Source organism: Plasmodium relictum, assembly GCF_900005765.1.
Source record: "Plasmodium relictum strain SGS1 genome assembly, chromosome: 14".
Lineage (NCBI taxonomy): Eukaryota > Apicomplexa > Aconoidasida > Haemosporida > Plasmodiidae > Plasmodium > Plasmodium relictum.
The window spans coordinates 2,050,648-2,070,747 of record NC_041692.1 but is presented as its reverse complement, the minus strand read 5'-3'; the positions used below and the strand labels follow the sequence as shown (position 1 = coordinate 2,070,747).

The window sequence follows — 20,100 nt, the reverse complement described above, 5'->3', positions numbered from 1 at the left end:
TTAATGTGTTAATTTTATTTTATTAATTCCCAATGTTTCTACTTTCAGAATAGAAAAGGAATGTATGTATAATATATAATACTAATAAAAGTAATATATTGATTTTACTTTTTAAATAAAAAAAAATGAAAAAAACAAAAAAATATTATATTGCAAATACTAGTTTAATAATTTCAATTGTCATTTTTAAAAATAAAATAAGAAAACCTGTAAGTAAAATAAAAAATAATTTTTATAAAGATCTTTAAGAATAATAATTTCAAAAAAAAAACTAAGATGTTATATATATATATATATATATATATATATATATATATATGTAAAAGAAAAAAAAAAATAGATCTACTCTTAATAGAAATATATGAATATAGTTTATAAAAATAAAAAAGAATATCATTTTTTATTTTTAACTATTTTTTATATATATATGATAAAAAAGGAAAAAAAAATTTTTTTTTTTTTTTTCTTTTTGTAGAAATGAAAAAAAATATTAAGGTTTTCTGTATCTTGTCTCCTTAAAGTAAAAAAAATAAGAAAAAAAAAAATGTATAATTTTTTTACATAATGAAAAATTCAGTGACAGAAAATTACATCGCAACAACAGATAAATTAAAAAATAATAATTGTAATGATAAAAAAATAAGATTGAAATGTAACAATTTAGATAGAAATGAAAATATAGACTATGATATAATTGATAATTTCTGTAATGCTTTAAAAAAAAATACAACATTCAATGGAACATTAGATATTTCTTATAACAATTTAGATGAGATTAATTTATTTAAAGTTATGTGTTGTGCTTATGAAAATAAAAATATTATTGGTTTAAATATAAAATGTAATAAAGTAACAAAAATGATATATAATAAACTTTTATTAATTCTTGAAAATAATAATATAGAATATTTAAATATTCAAGATATTGAATTAACTAATCAAGAAATTAAAAATATTATTTTTTATTCTTTAAGCAAGAATATTAAATCTTTTAAATTACCTTTTCTAAATAAAGAAACATTCCAGTACCTAATTGAATATTTAGAATCTAACGATTCTCTAACAAAATTACATTTTTCTATTAACATAAATAATCAAATTAATTTGAATAATATACATAATGAAAATATTATTAATAATTATCAAAATTATATTAATGTAAAATTATATATATAAATTTATACATTAATTAAAAAAAAAGAGATTATTATCTCAAAAAATAATTGAATACATGTATATTTATACATAATTATTTTTGTCTATTTTTTAAATAAAAAAAAATTTTTTAGAATAATATATAATTGCTTTTTTTTTTTTTCTTTTTTCTTCTTCTGTTAATCATTAGAATTTAAAAAATTTATTTAAAGAGTTCATTAATGTAATAGAAAACAAAATAAATATAACAAATGTAAAATGTAAAATAAATTTTCAAGACGAAGAAATAGAGGAAATGATAAGTTTTATTCATTCTGTTTGTGAAAAACATAAAAAAATTCTTAAAAAAAATAAAAAATTTACTGAACATAAAATGAAAGTAAATTCTTCAGAAATAATGCAGTTGTTGATATCTGATATAACAGGGTATCTACAAATTTTCTTTTTTTTTTAATAAAAAAAAATTAAAAAAGATATGTCCCTTAATTATAATTTATTTTTTATTTTAATTTACTCTTTATTTTATTTTTTTTTTTTTTTTTTGAAGAAAAAATAAGCATATTGAAAAATTTGAAAAAGAAGAACATACTATTTTTGATGAAGACGCAATTAACACTATTCAAAAGCTGTTACCTTAATTTTTTTTGTTTTTTTTTTTATATTATAAAAAAGATTTAAAAATATACATACACATAAATAATTATATAAAAAATATTAAAATGGATCAATATAAATATATAAAAGAAAAGAAAAAATTAACAAATTTCCAAAAATAATAATAAAAAAACAAACGTATGCCAAAGTATTTTTTATAATGAGAAAAAAAAAAAAAATTTATCTTATTTTTACTTTTTATAAATTTATATATATATATATATCTATATTTTAATTTTTTTTTTTATTTGTATAGATTTTTCTGAACTTCTTTTATTTGATTTTTTTTTATATTTGATGATATTATTTCCATTTAATCCATTTATAGAATATTGTTCAAAAAGAAATTCGAATGGCTTCAATGATTCTAAAATAGCTACTAATTTTTTATTAAAACTATTTATATTAATATGTATTTTTTGATTAGATAATTCATCATCTAACAATTTATGAAATTTATGAACTTCAACTAAATTTTTTATTAGCTCATCTTTAAAAATTACTAAATTTTCATCTTTCATATATAATATACTACTAATTCTTTTTAATATACCTAATAAATTTAAACTGACTTTTTTATTGAATACATATGCATTATTATCTGTTAATTTTTTATTAAAAAAGATGCAAATATTTTGTATAATATGAAATAAGTCATTAAAATTAAATGAATTTAGTGATGTATTATCATTTTTTATATTATTCAAATAATTATTATAAGTCTCTTTCACTGTTTCATATTCATTTTTATTACTTTCCCTTATACTGTTAATAATTTTTTTTATAAATTTTTTCTTTACTACAATATCAATATTTTTAATTTTTACTTTATTATATATGTAATCAGATATATTAAAATCAGCATAAAATTTACTTATAATTTGGTGGAAGTATTTTTTATAAACTTGATTAAATAATTCATTTACATTCATATATCTTACAAAAGCACTTTTAAAAAATAAATTTAAATACTTTGAATAATATACTTTTAAATAAGGAACAAAGAATATAATTTTTAAAAACTCAAATAAATAATTAATAACATTATTATTTTTACTGTTTATTTTATTTTCAATAATATTATAATATTCTAAGCATTTTATAGATATTTTTATTATATCAATATTTTTTTTTTCTTTAATTATTATCATTATTATTTTAAATAAATATTTATTTATTATATTATCTAATTTATTGGAATCTTTTATTTTTATATTTTTAACTTTAAAAGATAATAAGATGTGCTTTAAGCTTTTTCCTAAATTTGTTAGATCTTCAATGTATATTGAGGTAGTTGATTTTTCATTTTTACTTTTATTTTCATTTACATTTTCAACTTCACTTTTATCTTCTTCTTCTTTTTTTTTTTTTTCTTCTTCTTCTTTTTTTTTTTTTTCTTCTTCTTCTTCTTCTTTTTCTTTTTCTTCTTCTATACTCTCGATTTTTTTTGAAATTAATTTTACCTTTTTAGAAATTATTATTAATGAATAAAGCATATAATATAATGATTTTATTATAGATTCAGCACTTTCATTTTTTATATTTATTTTTAAGTGTTTTAATAAATAAGTAACGTCATAAAATAAATTGCTACGTGTTTTTTTTTTTTGTAAATCATTTTTTTTTTCTTTTTTTTTAGAATTATCATCTGCCAATAAATCTAGCAATAAGCTATTTGAAATAATTATATCCTCATCATTATCACCAACTTCATCATTTATAATAGTATCATCTCTTTTAATCTTATTATCATCTTCAGTAATTTCATTATCACTTATTTTACTATTAAATATTTCTTCTATTGTTAAATTTTTTAATTTATCATAAATCTGTTTTGATATTTTATTATCTTCTTTTTTATCTATCTCTAAATAATTACAATTAACGAAAAAAGTAAAATAATTTTTATCTATTTTACTATTTAATTTCTGATATATAAATAAATAATTTTTTGAGAAGCTTATCAAATTATTTTTTACCTCTTTTTGAAATTTTTGGTTATTTTTAATTAATTCATATATGTTATTTATATCACTAAATAAATTATAGTAAAATTTTTTTAAATCTTTTAAAATATTTATATGATTCTTTTCATTTATATTTATGCTATTAGAAATATAAAATATCATAAAATCAAAAACAAAGAAAATTACTTTTCCAATCTCAATAAATTCATTATCACAAAATACCTTTTGCTTAATATATTTTTCTTTGATGGTAACTATATATAACTTAATAAATTTGTTCATAATTTGAAAATATTTTTTTTTCATACATTTTTTATTAAAATTTTCCTCAAAATATATAGAGACTATTTTTTCCTTATGTGTATTTTTTTTTTTGCTTTTTATTTTTTCATAATAATCATCTGAAAATATAAAATGTTTATTATCATTATAAATCAACATACATTTTTTTTTTGATTCAACTATTCTTATAATTGAAAGAAAAGAATTTATCAAATTAGAAATAGATTTTAATATAATTACTAAGAAATTAAGATTCTTAATATATATATTTATTTCCTCTTTTTTTCTTGATTTAGAAGCATGTAAAAATTTTAAGACCGTAAAACCTTCTTTTGTTAGTTGATATAAAAGTAAATTGATTATATTTTTATCAAAAAAAAAATTTTTAATGGAGTTATTTAAATCCAAAAAACTTATATTATTAAGAACAATAAAAGCATTTTCTGATTTTTTTTTAATTAAATCATATATTTCTTTATTACTAATATTAAACTCGTTTATGTTTAGCATTTTTAATTTTTTATAATCTTTATTAAAAAAATAAGTAATATTGTTTTTACTATACTCTTTTTCTTTTATATCATCGTCCTTTTCGTTTTGATCATTCCTTAAGTCTTCTTCTATACGCAATCTATATTTTAAAATATTTCTTAAAATAATTTTCTGAAACAATAATAAAATATTTATTTCGTGATATTTATCATTTATTTTATATCCTAATATATAATATAAATTTTTATAATTTAAGTTTTTGTTCATCATAAATTTCTGAAATTCATTAATAAAAAAATAATTAAGAATGTTTTTATCTATGTTTATAAAAAAATAAAAATTATTTTTTACAAGATTTAAAAAGAAATTGTTGTATAGAATTTTAGAATAATCAAATGGTTGGATTTTTGAAGTAATGTTTTGATTATTTAAAACTTCATGATTTGCTGAATATATTTCATCAAAATACAATTTTTTATAAAAAATTGCTTCACTTAAAAGGGGTCTATAATCATATAGTCTTATACTTCTATATATTAGAGTATATATAAAAGAAATGATAAAACAAAACGAATAATCATCTTCATCAATTATTTTATTTAATAAATAATTTTTTATATATTTACTTGGGTCATAGAATTTATGATCATTATTACTTAATATTTTATTTTTATTGAATGTTTTGTTAGGATCAAAATTTTTATTTAATATACTTTTTTTTTTATTTATTGAATTATTATTATTTTTTGTGGATATATTATTTAAGAAAACACTTTTCATTTTCGTTTGAATAAAACTATTATATTGATTGTTTTTAAATAAGTTATCTAGCATTTTATGGTACTGATAAAAAATATCCTTATATTTCTTAAAATATACACACTTGTTTGTATTATTATCAAATATTTTAAGTATATCATTATGACTAGTATATATTAAGTTAATTAAATAAATAACAACCAAACATAAGTTCTGAGAATTCTTTTTATTATTTTTCCTGTTATTTATTGTATAAAAACAGTAATAAATACTATTTTTATAATCCCTCATAATTTTTATATAAAAGTCAACAATAGTTTTATGTTCAATATAATCATTTAATATGTTACATTTATCTGAGTTCAAATATAAATAAATAATAATTTTTATTTTGTATAAGAAATAAACACAGAATATAAGGTTATAATATTTTTTTATAGTAAATTTTTTATTAATTTCATTATTTTTTAAAATAATTATATCTGATATCTTTTTGTAAATATTTTTAATAAAAAATATGATTAATTTATTTCGAACAAAAAAAAATAAATTAAATAATGAATCAATAAATAAGGGGAATTTGGGATATTTTAATATAATAAAACAAATAGAATTACTTAATTCTAAAATATACTTTTTATTAAACATAGTTTTTGTTAATTTCATAAAGAAATAATGTTCATCACATAATAAATTTTTGCTGTCTTCCTTTTTTAATTTTTCTAAATATATTAATATATTACTATTTAATAAAAAGTTAAAAATTAATTTATTATATCTATTTAAGCAAGAATCAATAATAGTTTCGTTATTCCTTTTATCAATCATATTATTATCATTGTTTTTCTCCTTCTCAATATTTTCCCCTGTATCTTTTATATGTTTAATATTTTTTTCATCATGTAATTTTTCTACTTTTTTATCCTCTTTTGTTTTATTTTTTTCTATAAAATTATCTGTATCTTCTTTACCTTCTTTCGTAACTTTCCTTATTAATTTGTAAGTTTTTTTTACATTAAGTTTTCTCATATACTTGAATAAATAAAATAGAAAATCACACAACATTTCTATGTATTCATTTTCATTTTTAAACAAGACAAACGTTCTAAATATTCTTCTCAAGTTATTAAATAGGCGCTCTTTTTCCTCTTCTTTTAATGATAATATTTTTATTTTCAAAACATCTTTCTCTAAATCTTTGTTCAATAAATTTGATAAAAACTCAAATAACTTTTCTAACTCTTTCTCTTTTTTTTTATTATTTTTATTTAAAATACTTTTAATATTTTTAATTTTCTTCTTTTCTACATTTTTACAACAGTTTAAAAACGTTATGTTTAGTTCTTCTATGATCTTCATTTTTTTTTTTTTTTTTTTTTTGTTAATATATTTATTTAAATTTAAAAAAAAAAATGTTATATATATGCTTACTTTTCTTTTATTATTCCTTCTTTTATGTCATATTTTTTAATTAATCTTTTTTTTTTTTTTTTTTCAGATAAAATTTTTTTAAAAATTTTTTATTTTTAATATTTATAATTGTATATTTATTTAAAAAGATGTATTAAAAGATTCTATGTTTAATTCAAAATAAAAAATATAAATAACTATTTTCTAACAATAATAATATTTTATATATTTATTTATATTTAAAAAAAAAATATAAAAATATATTCAATAAATAAAATATATATATATATATATATTAAATTTTTAAATTATTTATTAATATTCTGATTAAGTAATTTTCACATATAACACTGTTGTATTTTTAACTCGTTTTCTTTAAAAAGAAAATTTTTTAATTTTTATAGAAACTTTTAAAAAAAAATTTATTAAAATTTAAAAACTATTTATTATAAATTTATATAAAAAAATAATAAAATAATTAAAAAATAAAATATTATGCCAAAAAAAGAAGAAAAAATACAATAAAATAACCAATTGATCATATAATAACGTCGTTTTAGAAAAAAAAAAAAATAAAATAAAATACAATATTTAACGAATGATACTTGAAATAAAAAAAAAAAAAAAAAGAATACATTGATAAATTATAAAATATTTTTTATGAAAAAAATAAAAATAAAAAAACAGTAAATTGATTACAAAATAAATTGTGTTAATTACAAAATTATACAAATTTCATGATAAATTTTGTTATGAATTAAAATAATAAATTATGAAAAAAGAATGTTAATGAAAAATAAGTTTTTACTTAGCAATAAAATATAGAAATAATTTATTATATTTTTTAAATTAAAAAAAAAAATATATATACGTAAATTAATAAAATGAATAATTATGCAAGTTCTTTTTTTAAAAAGAAAAAAGTTAAATTTTGTAAATATCTACCTAAAAAGTTATTTTTATAAATATAATAATAAAAATGAAAAAAATTTATATATATTCGATAAAAAAAAAAAAATTGAAGAACGAATAAAATTAGTAAATAACTTAAAATACAATGAAATTACATATATATTTAGAAAGAATAATTTAAAAAAAAAGCATTTGAATTACTGTAATTTCTTGAAATGTGATGTACTAACATTAGCAAAAAAAGATATAGAAAATTTAAAGAAGAACAAATTTAAATATTATATTATAAACAACAGAAAGCATTGTATTAGAAAAATTTTAAATCTATGTATAATTACTAATGATATTAATTCAATTGTGAATTTAGTGAAACAATATATTTTAAAAGCAAGCTTGTATCATTTATATCTTATTTTAAAATTAAGTGTAGAATTTAAAAATTTTGAGCTCTTAAAGTTATTTACACTAGATGCTTTTATTAAAAAAATAGAATTATTAAAAAAAGAAAAAACAGAAAACATTAAATTGTCGTTAACATATGAATATATATTAAATAATAAATTTTTTATTTATCATAATGATAAAAACATTGTTTCAACTATTTACATTTTTGATATAATAAACTTTATAAATGAAAACATAAAAGAAAATGCTGATAAAATAAGTGAAATTGCGAAAGAAAATCTTGAAGAAAAACTTGAAATGAAAAAAGAAAAAATAGATAAAACAAATGAATACAACGCTCAAAAACATAAATTGTATGAAAATAAAAATTTTTGTGATTCAAGTAATTTTAAATACAAAATTAAGAATGATAAAATTAAAAGCAATAATAAATTTAAATATAAAAAAAAGGAAGATGACATAATTAGAAAAGATGAAATATATCCTGAAGAAGTAAAATATTTTTTCTACAATCAAAGATCAAATAATTTAAGTGTATATAAAGAAATTTATGAAAAATCAGACAAATATAAGATAATGAAATTCTATGAAAAAAAGAATAATATTTATATGATGAAAAATCTCCAAAAAGAAATCAACTTAAAAAAAACGTTGGAAAATAATAATTTAAAATTAAATTTTATAAATTTTAAGAACTCAAAGAATGAAGAAAACAAAAAAGAACAACAAAATAGTGAAAATCAATATATACTAAGGGAATATATTTTAAATAGCATCTTAGCTATATGTTCAAATAATTATGATGATAGAATTTATAAGTACATGAAGTGTATTTATTTCTCCAATTTTTATTTTTATAATCCATTACTTCTTTTTCATTATTTTCCAAATATTTTGTCGAATGAAAATAAGTTTTATGAAATATATTTAAAGGAATACTTAAAATTTTTAAATAATATTATTAAGCATTTTCATTTTTATTTATTACCATTTTTTATTAATTTAAATTATTCAAATATTTTTTTTGATTTTTTTCAAAAAAAAATTTTAATAGATCCAAATATAAAAGTTATAAATATATTTAGAAAGTCAAATAACCATCAACTAGTGAAAGAAAAAATATCTTATACTTTTCAAAATTTTAATAATTATGAAAAAGATATAACGTTCATTATGTATCTTTTTTTTGAAACATACATATCTGAGAGTATCGTTGAAAAATATAAACAAAGTTATTTGGAAAATTTTTATTTTTTTAATTCAGAAATAGAAAAAAAAGAAATGAATATTTACTTTAATTTTTTAAATTATCAAAGTTTATTTAATAAATATGAAAGTGAACTAAAAAATATAAAAATTCAAAAACAAGTATTTTATAATCCTTTCTATAGTCGTAAAATAAAGAAAACTGTTTCTCTAAAAGAATACAATTCAGAAAGAAAGGAATTGAATTTAAATATGCTTAATCATAAAATTGAAGAAGATTTATACAAAAATATAAATAAAGAGAATATAACCGAAGATGCACTTTTAAATGAAAAAGAACATTTTAATAATTATGATAATATAGAAAAAGAAAAAAATTTATTTACTACGAAAAATATAAAAAAGGGAAGATTTTCTGCTAGTTCAGACAAATTTGTATTAAAAAAAAATACTTTTTTAAATAATTTATCTTATGTACATAAAGAATTGTTAAAATCTGATACTTTCGATGAAAATGAAAAAAAAAAATCAAATTATTTCATTATTTTAAATGATTCAGATTTGAAATATAACATAACTATTAAAAAGAGAGATATGCTAAATAGTTTTTTACATTTAAACAAAAACAGTTTCATAGAATGTAGTAACTATTTAGTTAAAATTATTTATTTTTTTTTGAATGATTTTAATGAAAAAGATATACTAAATATATTTGTTAATCATGTGAAATATAATAACAATAGTTATGATTTACTATTGATAAATAAAATATTGAATATTTTTATATACAAAAAAAAAAACATTTCATTAAACAGTAACATAATAATATGTAATATTTTAGCCAAGTATCAATTATTCAACAACAATTTCTTTTGTATAGATAAAAAAAATTTTATAAATGACATCAAAGATTCTAATATACATTCTCTAGTTGCTTTAATATATTCCATGGGTAAACTAAAAATTAAAAATTCTTATTCTGATTTTTATAAGTTAGTAATTAAAGAAATAATTAGAAAAATTGACAAAATTAATGAATACGGTTTGTCTTGTTTGCTTTACGGATTAAACAACTTAATATCCAAAAAAAAAAGAAATTTAATAACTTTGGAAAATATAAATAAAAATAAAAAGATGGAAAAATCAGATAGTAAGCCTAACAACTTTTTAAGTGTTAATGATATGAAGTATTCAAAAAAGTATTTAGTGTCTGATAACAAGTTTTTGAATAAGCATAAAGAAAATAACTTAATTAAACAAAGTAATGTAATAAAAGAAAAAAATGTTATAAATGAAAAAAGTCATTTAGGAAAAGAGGACAGTTTACTTTCTGGTGAGAGAAATATAGATAATAACTATTTCTATGAAAAAAAAAAAGAAAATAATTTTGATAATAAAAATATATTCAACAATTTCGAATATGGAAAGGAATTAAGTGCAAATAATGGAAAAGATTATAATTATGATTTAAAAAACAAAGAAGCGGGAAATGTAACTGATGATAGAGTTACTCATATAATTAATGGAAATTCAATAAATTTAAGAGGTATTAGCTCAAAAAATAAAATAGAATCAAATAGATTATCAAAAGAGAAAAAAGATGAAATGAATAATTTATTAATTGACAAAAGGAAAGAACAAATAAATAAATATGATTTAATTGAAATGAGAAATAAAGAAATGGAAATTATAAAAATTGAAGATGAATTAATAAAGGAAATTATAAAAAAGTTGATAATTTTTAAAAATATTAATATAAATTCATTTTGTATATCTATTTCGTGCTTATCAAAAATAAATATATTTCCATCCGAATTATATGAAGAAATAAAAGATATTACATATAAATATATTCATAGTGTAAATATCACTTCTTTACAACATTTATTACTAGCTCTATCAAAATATTATATAAAGACGAAAAATGATCAAATTGATGATATAATATTTGATATATATAATTTTTTATTTACATTTAAATTCTATGATATTTCTTCAAAATGTGCTTGTAAATTTTTATATATTTTAAGTTTGTTAAATTTAAGAGATGAAAATTTTATTTTATTATTACTTCTAATAATAGCAAATGAACAAAAAGTTTTAACATATATTGATAATAATAATAATAATAATGATATATATAAAAATAAATTTATAAAACAACATTACTATCATCTTAACAATAAAAAAAATTTTATAAAAAATGATTGTGTTGAAAATGATGAATTCGTAAAAAAAAGTACTAATACAAGATTAAATAATTCCATTTATAAAGGAATAGAAAAACTGAAAGAAGATGAATATTTTAAAAGTTATTATAATCCATTTTTATTCTTTGATATTAAAAATTATAAATTAGATTTGAATAATATTTTAATAAATTTTAAAAACATTGATAATAGTTACTTGATTAATGCTCTTGAAAGTTTATATAATTTATCTTATTACTCTTATTTTTCTATTCACATATCTATTATCATTAAAAATATATTAATAAAGCAAATACATGATTTAAAGGTTTCTAGTATAATAACTTTATTTTTTTCTTTTATAGATACTCATTTCTTTGATTATTCTTTATACGATATTGAATTAAAATTATTTTTAAGTGAAGATAATGACAACAGTAATGTTAATATAAAAGAAAATGACAAACACTTACTGACAGCATCAGTAGTAGAAAGTAACAAAGACAACTATCCACTAACTAATGAAGAAAGAGATATAAAAGATAAACAAAAAAGCACCTTTTTACAACAAAACGAGAAAGATTTTCATCAAGAATTTAATAATATTTATAATTATATGTTAAATAATTTTAAAAACATAAGTGAAGAAGAAAGATTGCTATACATTGAAAAATTAAAATTACTTATGTGTGAACTAAAAAAAAAAAAAAATTATTATGTTAACAGTATATATAACAAAAATGATGGAATAAGTATAGAATATATATTATCTATGATATATGATTACAATAAGAGTATTAAAACAAATTACGAAATGTGTGAAAGTGTAAGTGATTTAAATAAAAAAATTAATAAAAAATATAGCTCTAGTACCAGTAAATTAAAAAAAATTTCAACTTATAATACTGATAAAAATTTGAACGGAGAAAGTAACGCTTATAATAATTCAAATGATGAAAATTTTATAAAAAATGAATTACCAAATTTAAACACAAATGTTTCAAATTCTATGAAGAATTATAATTTTAATAAAATTAAAAACATAGTTGACCAGTTTAGCTCTATAAAAAAATATAATTTAAAAGATAAAAAATTAAATGAAGAAATAGAAAGAAAAGAATATTACGATGAATTTTTTTTTTTAAAATATAGAGAATATTATAAAGAAGACTTAGTTAACTTATGTTTGGAAACATTATTAAAGAACACCAATTATGTTTTGAATAATTATAAGCAATATAAAAATTGCACTATATTTTTTCTTTTACTTTTTTATAACATATTCTTACCTTATACAACAAATGATATTTTCGTATATTTCAAATCAATTCAAAGAAATTATATTTATTATAAAAAAAAAAATTTATGTCATCATTTTGATAGTATTTTAAAGAACATAGAATTATCTGATTTCAATGAACACACTATTAAAAATTTGATTAATTCGAAAAATTTATCTCATTTAAATATACCATATTTAAATATATTACAGCACAACAATAATTTTTTAAATCAAGCTATTTTTATAAATAATCAGAAAGAAAATAATGATAATAATGATATTATTACAAATAATTACAACAACAACAACAACAATAATAATAATAATAATAATAATAATTATGATATAGAAAAAATAAATACTGAAAACATTTTAAATGAATACGAACGATTTATTGATTTATATGATTCCAATTATGAGATGAAAAAAATAAAAATTGAAAATATTGTTCCCTTAAATCTTTTGTACAAATTTTTTCAACTTGTCAACTTTAACATTAATAATGTTCAATTACTTTTTTTTTTAAATGAGGTAGTTAAAGAAAATGAACTTAACGATAAAATGGATGATACAATAAAAATTAAAAAAAATGATACTAATCAATATAAATTTAAAAATATATTATATCCAATAATTCAAATAAAAAATAAAACGCTTATTGTTCATAAAAATTCCAAAAAAAAATATTTTAAAAATATAAATATTATTGATCATTATTTTAAACCATCTGAAGGTATGCTTATACAAATTTTTGATAACCATTGCTATAATTTAATATCTGTTTATGTTAATGTTTATGTTGTTGCATATAAAGTGGATATATTAATTGATAGGAATACAATGCACAATTAGAGATATATGTTTATGACATTAAAAATATAATTTCAATTTAAATTATTGAAATTTTATTAATACAAAATTACCATTAAATATTACAAAAAAAAGAATTTTAATATTTAAATAAATAATACATTTTTAAAAATATTACATAAAAAGGAAAATTCTAACAGTTATATATATAAAATTTAAGTAATTATGGGAAAAAATTAACCTGTAGGAATTACGTTAAAAAAATAAGCATAAATTACTTATAAATTGAGAATAATAGAAAAAGGGAAAAAAATAAAAATAAAAATAAATAATAAATGAATAATATGTGTTAGCTATCTGTCTTAAAATTAGTGAATGTTTTATAAAAATATAAATTTATAATTTTATTAATTTTTAACCTTTTAAAATTTCATATATATATATATATCAATCTTTTTTAATTTTTGCTCTATATTTTTAAAGAAAAGCATTATATATTTTTGCTTTAATTTATTTATATACATATTTATATTTTAAAGACAATTTTAAATATAAATTATTCTTTTTTTTTCTTTTTTAATAAAGAATTTTTTAGAATTTAAAAAAAAAATGTTTAATTATTAAAAAATTAATAAAATTAATTTGAAATTTTTTTTTATATTCTCTTAATCTATTAACACAAAATCTTCATTATTATTTCGCTCATCATCTATTATGATTTCATCAATTTCTCTTACATGTTGTGTTTCCTTTTTATCATTTGTCTTTTTTTCATCATTAATAATATTCCTCATTTTTTTTACACTGAACACAAAAAAAAAAAATTTAATTTATATATATACATAAAATGAAAACTTATTTAAAAAGATAGTTTAACGAATTATAAACTAATAGTAAAATATATATGAATAATAAAATAATCAATAAAGAAAAAAATTATATAGTAATAAAATATTTTCTGTAAAAATAATTTATCACCGTACTTTTATCAATATACAAAATAAATATCATATTAATATATAATTTATAATTTTTTTTTAATTTTTTTTTTGTTTTTTTCAAAAATAAATAAATTCTATACCTTCTAGTATCATCTCCTTCACTTATGCTTCTTGCTTTTCTTTTTTTAGTTATTTTTTCTTTTATAAAATATATACTTTCTAAAGTAGGGTCTTCTTTTAAATGAATTTCTAATTGATCATTACTATTTTGAAAATCAGTTAAAATTAAAATTTCATCATTTTTTATATCCCACTCACTTAATGATTTATATAAACTTTTTATATAATCTTCATCATTTTCTAAAAATAAATCATAATCAAATATGTTTCTATCTTGCTTATCTAAAAATGGATATAAGAAAGATAGTTCATTTGTGCATATATCTTTCACAAAATCATATAATGTTATTTCATTCAAATTCTTAATATAAACATTTATCGTTGGCTGCTGGCATACATAGCAATTTGGATTGGGTAATTCTAATTTTTCTGAATTTACTAAATTTCCTCTTGAAAAAATATTATTACCACTAACAATACTCTTTACCCATACATGTTTTGCTTTACTTTCTCTTAAATTAATTTGTTCATCTTTTTTTTCTTTCAAGACTTCAAAATATTCAATAACATGAATCAACTGGCATACTTGAAGTGATGCAACTATTGCATTAGTTGACGAGATTGCTGGAATAATATTTCCTGCTATTGACTGTATATCAAACTTACTTTTTTGATTAATTGAAAAATTTATCATTCTTAAATTAGATACAGCTGTTATAAAATTAATGCAGTCATCATCATCCTTATCAAATATTAAATATTCATCTATTTTTCTATTTATATTTAAGTAATTATATAATTTTACAAAAGTTTTTACATACATTTCTATACATTTTTTTTTATCCCATATATTTTGAGCACACAACTGTATGACATTTTCTTCCTTCTTTTCTTTTTTAAACAAAATATCGTTATCGTTTACTTGTCTATTTTTATTAATATTTACATTAATGTTTGAATCTTTACTTTTTTCTAATTTATTTTCTTTTTCTTTTTCATTCTTGTTTTCTATTTTATCACAAATTTTTGTTTTTTTTTCTAGATTTGAAATATTATCATCGCAATTCTTTGAATCATATAATATAGGTGTAGGAATAACTACAAAATCTTTTTTTAAAGAAATGAGTTCATTTATAGTATCATGAAATAAATAATTGAAAATAAAAATTATAATTTCCATTTTTTCCATATTTCTCTTTTTTGATTCTTCTTCAATATGATTTTTAATGTCAATTAAGGTTTCATTATCATTTTTACAAAAAAGCATTTCAAAAATTAGTTTTCCCCATGCAACACAGTGTTCAGGTAAAGTTGGTGTTTGTCTTATTGTGCATATAGCATAAGTTTTATTTCTTGGTTTCTCCTCACAGTTGTAGCATTTTGTTTCATTTGAAAAAATTGGATAGACTTGACCATTATATCCTGTACTCCCTGCTTCAATTAAAACTTTTTTTTCCATTACACATAGCTTATTAACATATTTTCTAGCTTTAATATTATCCAAAGCATTTATTACATAATCATATTTTTTAATATCACTACCTTTCATAGTACATACATCAAATATATATGCATTAATATTTAAATTTTTATTATGTTTTAATGCTCTTTCTTTTGCTACTATGGACTTATACTTTTTTACATCTTTTTTTTTAAATAAAAATTGTCTATTTAAATTAGTTATATCAATTGTATCTATATCTATTATATCAATATTTTTACATCCTATTGTAATTATATTTTTTAAAAATTCACTACCTATTCCTCCCGCACCTACCAACAATATTTTCATGTTTTCTATTTTATCACATATTTTACTATCAAAAATTTTTCTTATAGCACTATGCATTTTTCTCTTAAAAATAAGACAAACAAAAAAATATAAAAATATATAAATATTATATTAAAATAAAATTTGTATTATTTTTAAAAGTTTTAAGCTTGTTTATATATATATATATATATATTTATTGTAAGATCTTAAAATATCAAATTTTACTTTTAATCATTTTTTTCTTTCATTTTTTCATATAATACTTAAAAAAAAAGGAGTAAAATTTTATAAAGAAAAATTTAAACATATAATTTTAAATATACGTTATGAAAAAAAAAAAAAATTATAAATAAAATATAAAATCATATATTACATGTATTTATGAATTTATCTATTTTATTTTATTGATTTTCTGAATTTTTTTTTTTTTTTTTCTCATTGCACGATAAGTAGAAAGTAAATGAGAAAAAATGGATTTTTATTATTTTATATATATTTACATATCATAGGAAAATTTACTTTATAAAATGCTAAGCTAATAATACATATTCTTTAGATAACATTTATATTTTTATAATATAATTTAATTCTATTCAATATATAAATATGTAAAAATTTATGTGCTTTTACTAATCTAAATAAAGCATATATTATAATAATAATCAAGTTTTTTGATTGATATGTAGTTATATGAAATTTTTTTGGTAATAATCTAAATATTATATCATTAATTATAATATACATATACAAAAATAAAACACTTGATACTATAAGATAATTTTCTTCATAGTAGATTTTTGTTTTTCTATTTAAGAATTCTTTTTATTTTTACTTATACTTTTAATTGTTATATATATACTTTTCAAGAAATATAAAATTTTCCAGTTTTAAAAAGCGAAATTTAATTTTTCAAAATCATTAAGACAATATATGTAATGTTGAATAACCTAAAAAATTGTTAAAGATAATATAAAACCAGTAAGCACGTTTCTATTCTTCTTTATTAAAATTTTATAATATTAAGAGAAATTTTATTATTTTCTTCTATTTTATTTTTTTCTTAATGATCATAAATTAACAAATCTATCTAATTAAATTATAGTATCCAGTGTTATTATGTCTTTTTTTTTTTTTTTTTTCAGTTTGATTAATTAAATACTCAGAATATTATTAAGAAAAACTTTATGATAATTTTTTTCAAGTATTTTTCTCGTAATTTATTAATTTCATTATATATTTTTTTAAAAAGATACAAACTTATTGCTGTGTTATTGTAATAAGAAACATGTGAATATAGTTATAAATGAATTCCCTCTTAAAGGAAATGATCTAAATAAAAAAAACAAAGTCATAAATATTTCATTTACTAAAATATATATATTTTTGTATATTCATTAGTTTAGTATTATTTATTTTTCTTATATCTTGTTGAAAATATATTAATTATTTTGAACTATTATAAAGAAAAATAGTATATAAATAATGATTAAAAATAAATCAAATTACCATAGTGATTAGAAAAATATCTTTATCTTATATAAAATAATTCACATTAATACTTTTTAATAATTATATTATTAATTTATAATTTTTTATTTTATTTTATTTTATTTATAATCCAATAGAACATTTAATTTTCTGTATTATTATAAACATATATCTTTATTGTATATTGTGTAATTACATAAATTGTATATTATGAAATCAATGAATCGTCTTTGATTCTTTTTATTCTTATAAAATTAACTTGATTTTTAATTAAATTATTTTACATGCATAAAAACGCACAATTTTATTAACATAAAAAAAAAAAAAAAAAAGACGTATAGAAAATATTAATTTCTGTTCATATATTTTTTTGGAAATTTTATGAATTGCCATGTTATTGTTGCATGAATGTGCATAATTTTTTTTTTTTTTTTTTGTTAATGATTTTTATTCATTCAATACATATAACATTTTTTTGTTTTATAAAAAACTAAAGATATTGTTTTAGAGGTTTTTAATTAAGGTTCTTATTGTTTGTAACTTTTTTAGTTCCTAGTTATTAAATTAATTCTAATTTTTTTTAAATTTTTTATATTCTACTGTTTTATACTTCATTTTGTTATAATTGTTTTCTATACATTTATAAAAAGTTATATATATAAGTTACCTTTTTTAATTTTTTTTTTCCTTTTTGTTTTTTTCTATTAAAAATGGTTTTAAATGAACCATCCATTTGTTTAATTTGTGATAAGGAAGCTTTCAAATGGATTCCTCTAATAATAAACGAATGGAAAATAAAATATTTATTTTGTAATGATGAGAAATTAAAAAATTGCTTTATAGATACATTTGGTTTATTTGATGCACAAACAAATACTACTAACGACATTTTTAATTATTTAGATCATCTTAATCCTGAAAATGTTGACTTATTATTTTTAGCTCTATCTACTAATGTATTTCATGAATTAGTTATAGAACATATAATAAAGCAAAAAAAATTCTTTTATGTATTCAGTTCTAATTTACCAACATTAAATATTCAAAAATTAGAAAATTTTCGCATATTATTAAATAACTTTAATACAACAACAGATATAATATATGATGTGAAGGAAGAATTTAAAAATAATAATAAACAATTTTATTGGAATATATTTAATCCTTTATTAAATGAACGAGTTTTTTACACCCTTAAAAGTGTGCTTAATGAAATAGGTTATATATATGGTGTACAAATAGAGTCAACATTTATTCCTTTTTTTGTCGAAAATGAAGAAGTAAAAAATATTTTATTTTATAGAGCTGTTTTAATAATTTCTTTAATTGAATTTTTATTTGAAAAATCTAAATATGTTTTGGCAAAATGTTATTCAATTAAAAATGAGAATGCTCTAATTAACTGCATATCAGGTAACGTTATTTTCGATTCTTTAAATTGCAATTTCAATATTTCTACTAATAGTCCAAATAAAATATTTGTATTAAAAATATATGGAGAAAATGGTTTTATTAATGTATCCTACAACAAGGAGCATAGTTGTAAGGAAATATATCATTCATATAATTGCATATCCAATAACTTGCCAATTTTCTAAATAAATAATTATTTAATATATATATATATATATATTTTTTTTTAATAAGGTTTTCAATTACAACGTTGTTTAAATCATTATGAGTATCCGAGTCTATTCATAGGAGATTCTCAGCAAAGCGTGTTAAATGTAAACAGAAAAAAAAAAAATGAAAAACATTCAAATAATAAAATAATAAAATATTAAATTTATTAATGTTTTTAATTTTTTAGGAGCTAAAATATTTCATAGAAGAAAAACTGTATACAAATAAATATGTTAATAATTATATAGATTCTATGCATGTTTCTTTATGTTTATGGAAAAGTGAAGGAGCAAATATATCACTAGAAAATGAAAAGAGTAATTATGCTAATGAAAATAACAATGACAAAAAAATAGTAATAGAAAATAAATGTGTAGCTGCATGAAATATTTAGGAAAAAAAGTTTAATTAAATAAAAGTATTTTTTTATATTTTTAATTCGTATCCTGTCATTTTTATTTAAACTATTTTTATAAGTAAATTTTTTTTTTTAAATTTTGTCTAAAAAAAAAAGGAAAACAAACAAAAATGCTAAAAGTGAAAAGAAGCATATAATTACAATCGTGAATGATATGATAATATATATATATATATATATATATATATATATATATATATATATATATATATA

General features: G+C 16.6%; 5 protein-coding genes across 5 annotated transcripts; 3 read left to right on the top strand and 2 right to left on the bottom strand.

Annotated features, from left to right (window-relative positions):
• Positions 1 to 564: 564 nt before the first annotated feature.
• PRELSG_1453400 (conserved Plasmodium protein, unknown function) lies at positions 565 to 1,793 on the top strand (the record flags this gene model as incomplete). Its single annotated transcript, XM_028679625.1, has 3 exons — positions 565 to 1,158; positions 1,346 to 1,581; positions 1,703 to 1,793. 3 exons carry the CDS (start codon positions 565 to 567, stop codon positions 1,791 to 1,793), a joined length of 921 nt encoding a protein of 306 aa, XP_028535320.1.
• Positions 1,794 to 2,033: 240 nt separating this feature from the next.
• On the bottom strand, positions 2,034 to 6,668 carry PRELSG_1453300 (conserved Plasmodium protein, unknown function; the record flags this gene model as incomplete). Its single annotated transcript, XM_028679624.1, has 1 exon — positions 2,034 to 6,668. One exon carries the CDS (start codon positions 6,666 to 6,668, stop codon positions 2,034 to 2,036), a length of 4,635 nt encoding a protein of 1,544 aa, XP_028535319.1.
• A 945-nt stretch (positions 6,669 to 7,613) lies between these two features.
• PRELSG_1453200 (conserved Plasmodium protein, unknown function) lies at positions 7,614 to 13,565 on the top strand (the record flags this gene model as incomplete). Its single annotated transcript, XM_028679623.1, has 1 exon — positions 7,614 to 13,565. One exon carries the CDS (start codon positions 7,614 to 7,616, stop codon positions 13,563 to 13,565), a length of 5,952 nt encoding a protein of 1,983 aa, XP_028535318.1.
• Positions 13,566 to 14,188: 623 nt separating this feature from the next.
• On the bottom strand, positions 14,189 to 16,433 carry UBA2 (SUMO-activating enzyme subunit 2, putative; the record flags this gene model as incomplete). The annotated part of the gene is made up of 2 exons (XM_028679621.1): positions 14,189 to 14,327; positions 14,605 to 16,433. The coding sequence occupies 2 exons, from the start codon at positions 16,431 to 16,433 to the stop codon at positions 14,189 to 14,191; spliced, it is 1,968 nt and encodes a 655-aa protein (XP_028535317.1).
• A 2,123-nt stretch (positions 16,434 to 18,556) lies between these two features.
• Positions 18,557 to 19,854, top strand: PRELSG_1453000 (conserved Plasmodium protein, unknown function; the record flags this gene model as incomplete). Its single annotated transcript, XM_028679620.1, has 3 exons — positions 18,557 to 19,388; positions 19,494 to 19,573; positions 19,657 to 19,854. 3 exons carry the CDS (start codon positions 18,557 to 18,559, stop codon positions 19,852 to 19,854), a joined length of 1,110 nt encoding a protein of 369 aa, XP_028535316.1.
• Between the last annotated feature and the right edge of the window lie 246 nt (positions 19,855 to 20,100).